Source organism: Toxorhynchites rutilus, chromosome 1, assembly GCF_029784135.1.
Source record: "Toxorhynchites rutilus septentrionalis strain SRP chromosome 1, ASM2978413v1, whole genome shotgun sequence".
Classification (NCBI taxonomy): Eukaryota; Metazoa; Arthropoda; class Insecta; order Diptera; family Culicidae; genus Toxorhynchites; species Toxorhynchites rutilus.
The window spans coordinates 111,517,400-111,525,336 of NC_073744.1; the positions used below are offsets into that span (position 1 = coordinate 111,517,400).

General features: G+C 42.2%; 1 protein-coding gene across 2 annotated transcripts in view; it reads left to right on the plus strand.

Annotated features, from left to right (window-relative positions):
- The window catches only part of LOC129766948 (uncharacterized), a 53,277-nt gene extending 51,099 nt beyond the window's left edge, over window positions 1-2,178 (plus strand). The window contains exons 1-2 of one of the 2 annotated variants that reach the window (XR_008741480.1): window positions 451-1,281; window positions 1,356-2,178. Coding sequence is in view for 1 of the 2 variants with exons in the window: in XM_055767547.1 (XP_055623522.1) it covers window positions 1,356-1,376 (21 nt within the window). In the remaining variant the exon portion in view is untranslated. Of the gene's footprint in view, window positions 1-450; window positions 1,282-1,355 lie in introns of those variants that run through there. The other variant, XM_055767547.1, reaches the window with a different exon arrangement.
- Window positions 2,179-7,937: the final 5,759 nt, after the last annotated feature.

Genomic DNA, 7,937 nt, shown 5'->3' on the forward strand with positions numbered 1-7,937 from the left:
AATATCAAATATAATCAACAATTACGATAACAAAATCCAAACTATTTGCAAACGCACTTTTTTTCGAAGGAAAAGCTAATTGGCTTTAATCTGATATGTTGATCATCTGAATCGGTCGAGTAGTACTGAAAGTTAGTTGCCTCAAATAATGAAGATGGAGCACACTAGTAATAAATTTATGCAGCAGCGTTTTAATCGTATGTGGTTTTATTGAGCATATAAAAGAGTGTTAATTTTTTTCTTGTTTTATCACCAGGGCAAAAGCATGAAATAGAATCGTTCGGTCGGTTTGATATGTTTATTCCGCTGAAGAATGATTATATTTGTTGATTTTTCAGAGTTGACTTCCAAAAAGCAAAACAAGTTCCTGCGTATGCAGGATGCAATTTTACCAAACGACAAAGTTTTGAAGGAAATTAAAGAGATGGTAGTGGCGAATCGACCTCTATCGGAAATTCGTTATGTGACTACGGTGGAACATACGCTGAAACATAATTTGGACCCCTCTTTGCGCTGCTGCTTTGTATGCCGAGAGTATTTCCGCACTGATGATGAGTATGAGTATACCAGTCATTTCGAAAAATTGCACAGTGAGAAATTTCTTATTATTGCGACGCAGGATCGATTAGAGACTAGTCAAAAGTTTAACGATGTCCTTAATCCAGTGACAATATTCACGATTTGCAACGTATACCATACAGCCCTAATCAAAAAACAAGAAAATACGGGTCTAATATTTTACAATAAAGAACAAATCTACCACTTTCCACGAAAATCGGAGAACCACTATATCGGTTCGACATGCAATGACTGATACATATGAGGCAATCTACAGAAAAAAGGTTTACCTTTGGAATTCAACATCCTATATTTTCTCGTACCATTAAGTTCATGGCGCATTTGATGTCGGTCATCGTAGCTGCTGCTATGGAAATGACGTGAGCATATACCTTGATTTTTCTGAGGCTTCCAATCCTTCGATTGGCCACAGAAAAGTATCCATTTATGAAGTCTATCTCCATCTCGGGGGAAAGTGTGGTAAACAATGTCCGGGTTGTTTTTCGTTATGCGGACCTTGTTTCCGCATCCTTTTACTGCACAATAATACGGCATCTGAAGAAAATAAGATATTCACAATATAATTTTGGCATGATAGAGAACCGCGAGATGAACGATTATCTGTGGAGGAGTTGGACAACAGATTTCTTAGACTTATAGCACTTTAATCACACTCACAAGCTCTTCAAATCCTCACTGTCCCCCAAAACTATTGAATAATATGTAATATAAATACCTCATTGCAGCTCTAGTACACTATTTTTCACGAATATATATTTGCTTATTTCTTTCTTCAGTTGTTTTCCTCAGCGAGTTGATATGAAACCATAACGACACAACCAAACAAAAAGTAAACAATGCAGAAAGCTACGTCTCGCAACTCGTCTCACGTATTGTCATGAAAGTGTCAAGAACGAAACACCTATAGTTTAGCATCTTGCTAGGTGGCTACGATGAGCAGGACTTGATGACAGGTTGGAATGGTAGGAAAGTGGAATGGTTGGAACGGAAGAATTCGGGAAGAAGGAAAGGAGGAGGTTCGAGAAAGGAATTGGAAAGGAATTGAGGGCTCTTGGGTTTCGACCGCGGAAGCGTGCAGACCGATCGAACCGATCTAAGTTTTATTTCAGGTCTATCATTTCGGTTTGTAATACCACGTTGTGATTCCGACATATTAAGCGGTGAAACCGGTTAAAATAACCCTGGTCGCTGATCATCAAGGTGTTCAGCTAAACGCCAAGGACCAGCGAAAAGAGTGTGCCTGTCTCGCCCTCATCAGCCCCGTGCTGGTACGGCTCACCGTAAAGGAGCTACGCAGGCCAGTTGTCACGAGGTTTTTCGTCACGCTCACCTCGTTAACCACCAAGGACGACCAGGAAGTTGCCACTTCACATCACGTTAGCTGCCGATCGCCGTTATCCCACATCGACCACCACCTCGTCGACGCCATTCCCGACTACGCCGTAGCCGAACACCACCCGCCAGTACCCGCCACCAATCGAGTAGAAGACCGATATCAACCAGTAACCGGAGAAGGATCCGTGAGTCAATAAATATTGTTCATTAACCTGAAAATTACTTCTTTTCGCTAACCCAAATCCGAAAGCTTTCCCACACAACTCACACGACGACCCTGAGACCCGAGGACCCAAAAGAGGCCTTTCGCGTCCACCCCTGTACGGTCATAGATAAGGCCGAGGGGCTTTGATTGCGTTCCCTTCCGGAACCAGCAGATTATATCCTCGGGGGCTGAGAGCAGCCGCACCAGAGTAAATCGTAACATTTGGCGCCCAACTAAAAAACAACAACTGAATTGTTTCTCAGAGAAAAATATTCCTAGAATATTTTTTTCGAGGTGTGGGGAATCTTTCGCGAAAATCAAATTTTCACGAAATATTAGCTTCCTAGTGAACAATAATCCGCCCTGGTCAGTGTGAAGTGAAGAAAAAATCTTATAAAAAAAAATGAGTGGGTTATATCTATGATATAACCGCAAGGTTGACGTGGAACTACCTTAGCTTAGCAATCATTCGTTTGTATTGATTAAATTCTTGATTGAATGAAACAGTTTCCAAATTCAATTGAGTTCAATATATTTGCTCTGTGAGTGAAAAAAATGAACAAATGCCATGTAAAGTCAATTCATTTATTGTGATTGATTGTTCTTCGTTACAAGTAAATTTAATGACGGACCTTTTACGTTTGGTATGATGACTAGAACAAAATATATGTACGGAAGAATTATCAAACGTTTGATGAACCAGCCTAAGGCTGAAAATCTTTCCAATAAAGACAAAAAAAATTATCAAACGATTATTTTATTTTACATTTCCCTCTGAAGTTTACATCCCAAAAGTGTACATACTTCCCGAATCTCGAATTTGCTTGAAACTGGGAAGTTCATTCGCTTCTAGTGTCTGCACGATTTTCCCAGGTTCCTAAGTTTAGAAGATCATGTTAGGACAGACATATTCCACTCTGCACAAAGGCAAGCGAGGACAAAAGTACTCGCAGTTTGCATTTATTTGCAGAGCCGATTTCCCCAGAAACCTCGGTTTTGAAGTCTGTGTTAGGGAAACACATTTCAATCGGAACAAAAATACCCCCGATTTTTTTTTTTTTTTTTTTTTTTTATCCAAAATATATATTTTTATTAAGGCTCATATGGCGTCAACCTGACGGGGTCGGGAGTTCAATATTTCGACAATGTTTGCCTTATAACTATGTTAGTAATATGTAACCGATTACTCGCGGTTGGCTCGAGGTTAGTATTACAAGTGTTTTCGTAATTGTGATGTTGCTGTCTTCAATGATCTGTACCTGTGCCCGACACGGGATACTTCCTATTGGGATGCAGCTGACCATTAATCAGCAACGCCCCCCTAGTCTGTACCCCATATCTAGCGTGGTGCGTCTTCTCGAGGAATCCAGGATAGAATGGTCACTAGCCGGCGCAATCATCAGCTCGTGTAGAGTTGTCATGAGCGGTACAACCTTTGGCTTTTGTTGAATCATCAGTGGACTGCACAACCTTTGGCCCGTGTATCTGTAAAGAGTGTGTGTATGTATTGCCGCGACTAAGTAAAAGTTTATAGATCGAATAGGAGGGATACGAAACAGGGACACAACGAAGGAAAAATCATTAAACGTTGACATCGGCGTTCCTGAGGAACAGGTATAGATGAAGCAGAAGATCAGGATCACGGCTACCTAAGATATCCCGGACGGGGATATCCGATTGTCTGCCTTTTGCTCTCAGTGCTCTAGAGAGCTGAGAGCGAGCAGCATGGAACCGGATACACGACCAGACAATATGCTCGATGTCGTGGTAGCCATCGCCACAATCACAAAGATTGTTTGCTGCGAGCCCAATTCGATAGAGATGCGCGTTTAGGTTGTAGTGATTGGACATAAGCCGAGATATCACGCGAATGAAATCACGACCGACATTCAATCCCTTAAACAAAGCTTTCGTCGAAACCTTAGGGATAATCGTGTGTAACCAACGACCGAACTCATCTTCAATCCACATGCGCTGCCAACTAACGAGTGTGTCCTGACGAGGAATGTGAAAAAATTCGTTATAAGTAATTTGCCTTTCAAAAAGTGTGCCTTCTGAAGCGCCCACCTTAGCTAGCGAGTCCGCTTTCTCATTCCCCGGAATCGAGCAATGAGAGGGAACCCATGCTAAGGTAATCTTGAATAATTTTTCGACCAAAACACTCAATAGATGTCTTATTCTTGTTAGGAAATAAGATGAGCGTTTATCAACTTTCATTGAGCGGATTGCCTCTATTGAGCTGAGACTGTCTGAAAAAATAAAATAGTGGTCGATGGGCAATGTTTCAATGATCCCTAATGCGTAATATATCGCACCCAGTTCAGCGACATACACGGAACAAGGATCTTTGAGTTTGAAAGAGGCACTGGAATTTTCATTGAAGATGCCGAAGCCAGTGGACCCGTTTATGCATGAACCGTCAGTAAAGAACATTTTATCAGATCTAACTTTCCCATATTCTGCCGAAAATATCTCCGGAATGTAATCGGAGCGTAGATGATCTGGGATTCCATGGATCTTTTGTCGCATGGACAGATCAAAATTAACAGAGGAATTGCAAAAGTATGGGAAGCAAACTTGGTTGGAGATGCCCGGTGAAGGGTGCACTTCATGGGTAAGGTACTCATGGTATAGAGACATAAAACTTGACTGAGGAGTCAGTTGGAGTAGATTTTCGAAGTTATCAATCACCAATGGATTCATGATCTTGCAACTGATGAGAAATCTGTAGGATAATTCTGTGAACCGAAGAGTAAGCGGGGGTACTCCTGCAAAAACTTCGAGACTCATCGTATGTGTCGAATGCAAACACCCCATGGCTATACGCAAGCAACGATATTGTATTCTCTCCAGCTTGAGAATATGAACCCTGGCAGCTGATCGGAAGCAAAAACTGCCATATTCTAACACTGATAATATCGTTGTTTTGTATAACTGAATGAGGTCTCCTGGATGGGCACCCCACCATGTTCCGGTTATTGTTTGGAGAAAATTGATTCTTTGCTGGCATTTCTGTTTCAAATACGCAATGTGTATTCCCCAGGTACATTTAGAGTCAAAATATACTCCAAGGTATTTGAAAAACATCGAGTGCTTGATCGTTTTGCCGGATAGGTGAAGCTGGAATTGGGAGGGTTCGTGCTTCCTAGAAAAAAGGACCATTTCAGTTTTCTCCGTAGAGAATTCGATACCCAGCTTGAGAGCCCACGTGAACAGGTTGTTCAGGGTATCTTGCAAGGAATTTTGCAGAACGGCGGGATTAGTACCCGTGATGGAAATAACTCCATCGTCTGCAAGTTGTCTCAACGTGCAATCTCTAGTTAGACAATCATCTATATCATTGACGTAAAAACTGTACAAGAGGGGGCTTAGGCAGGAGCCTTGTGGGAGGCCCATAAAACTGTAACGAGAAGATTTCAAGCTGCCATGATTGAAAAACATGTGCTTTTCTGAGAGTAAATTGTACAGGAAATTATTCAGAATTGGTGAAAGTCCACGATTATGAAGTTTCTCTGAGAGAATTTCCATGGAAACTGAATCAAATGCCCCTTTGATATCGAGAAAAACGGAAGCCATTTGTTCTTTGTGAGCAAATGCGATTTGGATTTCAGAAGATAGCAGCGCGAGACAATCATTTGTCCCTTTACCTCGGCGGAAGCCAAACTGCGTATTTGACAGCAAATTGTTCGTTTCGACCCACTTGTCCAAACGAAGTAGACTCATTTTCCCTAACAATTTACGAATACAGGATAACATTGCAATCGGCCTATACGAGTTGTGATCGCAAGCCGGCTTGTTGGGTTTCCGTATGGCTATCACTCTCACTTGTCTCCAGTCATGCGGGACTATATTCAGCTCCAGAAACTTGTTGAACAAGTTCAGCAAACGATGTTTTGCCAAGTCGGGAAGATTCTTCAATAAGTTGAATTTAATCTTGTCCGACCCTGGAGCTGAATTGTTACATGAGAGAAGTGCAATTGAGAATTCTACCATCGAAAAATTCTCATAATCGCCTTGGAGCGGAATGTCGCGTACGACGTTTTGTGCAGGAACGGAATCGGGACAAACCTTTCTTGCAAATTTGAAAATCCAACGGTCAGAGTATTCCTCACTTTCATTTGTATGGTTCCGGCCACGCATTCTCCTAGCCGTATTCCAAAGAGTGCTCATAGCTGTCTCCCTTGACAAACCATTGACGAACTTCCGCCAATATCCACGCTTTTTTGCTTTAATCAGACCTTTTAGTTTGGCTTCTAGAGCTTGGTACTTTCGAAACCATTCCACTAATCCAGTTTTCCTGAATTTTTTGAAAGCGGATGATTTTTCAAGGTAGACCTTTGAGCACTCTTTGTCCCACCAAAGTGATGGAGGACGACGTCGGAAAGTGGTAGCAGGAACACGTTTCTTTTGAGCTTGAAGTGCACTTTCGTAAATCAAACTCGATATAAAGTTATACTCTTCGAGTGGAGGAAGTTCATGCATTGAAACAAGTGCTTCAGATATTATTTCTGCAAATTTTCTCCAGTCAATATTTTTCGTGAGGTCATACGCAATATCGACTGACTCACGAGAACCTGATTCATTGGCGATCGATAAAATTATTGGCAGGTGATCACTACCGTGGGGATCTTGGATTACCTTCCACGTGCAATCCAGGGATAATGAAGAAGAGCAAAGTGATATGTCTAGCATACTTGCCCGTGCAGGAGGGTTGGCTATCCTAGTTGCTTCCCCTGTATTTAAAACTGTCATGTTGAAGTTGTCGCACAGATCATAAATCAACGTGGCACGGCTGTCATCATAGTGTGACCCCCATGCTGTTCCATGGGAGTTGAGGTCACCTAAGATTAGCCGCGGCTCCGGCAATGCCGCGATGATATCAAAAAACTGATGGCGGCCGACCATGGTTCTTGGAGGAATATATATCGAGGCAATGCAGAAGTCTTTGCCATTGATTTGTGTCTGGCAAGCGACAACTTCAATGCCTATCATCGATGGGAGAGTGACTCTATAGAAGGAGTGACATTTTTTGATCCCCAATAGTACGCCACCAAACGAGTCATTTCGATCGAGGCGAATAATGTTGAAATCGTGGAAATTCAGCTCGTCGGCTGAAGAAAGCCATGTTTCACAGAGGGAAAATACATCACAGTTAGAACTATGAGCTAAAAATTTAAATTGATCTAGTTTAGGGATGATGCTTCTGCAATTCCACTGTATTACAGTTGTCAAATCCTTGACCTCTTGCACTGAATCAGGCATCGAGGGAAATGAACGCTGCTAAAAAACCACATTTTTCTTTCAAAAATGTTCTCACAATCGGAAGCAAACATAATACTATGCTTTTAAGAGGGTCATTTATATTTAGAGCATTTAAAATGTTGTCCACCAGGTCAGAAAGCGCAAGCAAACCAGATTGTGGCTGTTGCCTCGACCGCGAAAATGGAACAGACCGGGTGGGTGCTGCTCCGGGAAGTGTTGAGGACCCCTGGTGCGTGGAAGAACAGCTTAAACCAGGAGGTACTTGCTTCGGTCTATTCTCAGCACGTTCAATTCGAGTTTTCATTCCAACTTGGGAAGTTTCGGTCGTCTTTCTGGGGAGTGAAGGAAAAGAAGTAATTTTTCTTTTCCTGACGGCACCCTGCGATGTACCGGAACTTCCTGCATTGGGAGCGTCAGCAACAGGCTCGTCGTTCTGCAGAATGGAGTAGGGATTGTCCTGAGTCGTTGGAACGGAATTCTTAAGCATTTCTGCATAAGTCCGCTTGGAACGTTCCTTTAAGGAACGCTTGATTTTTTCCCCTCGTTGTTTGTACAC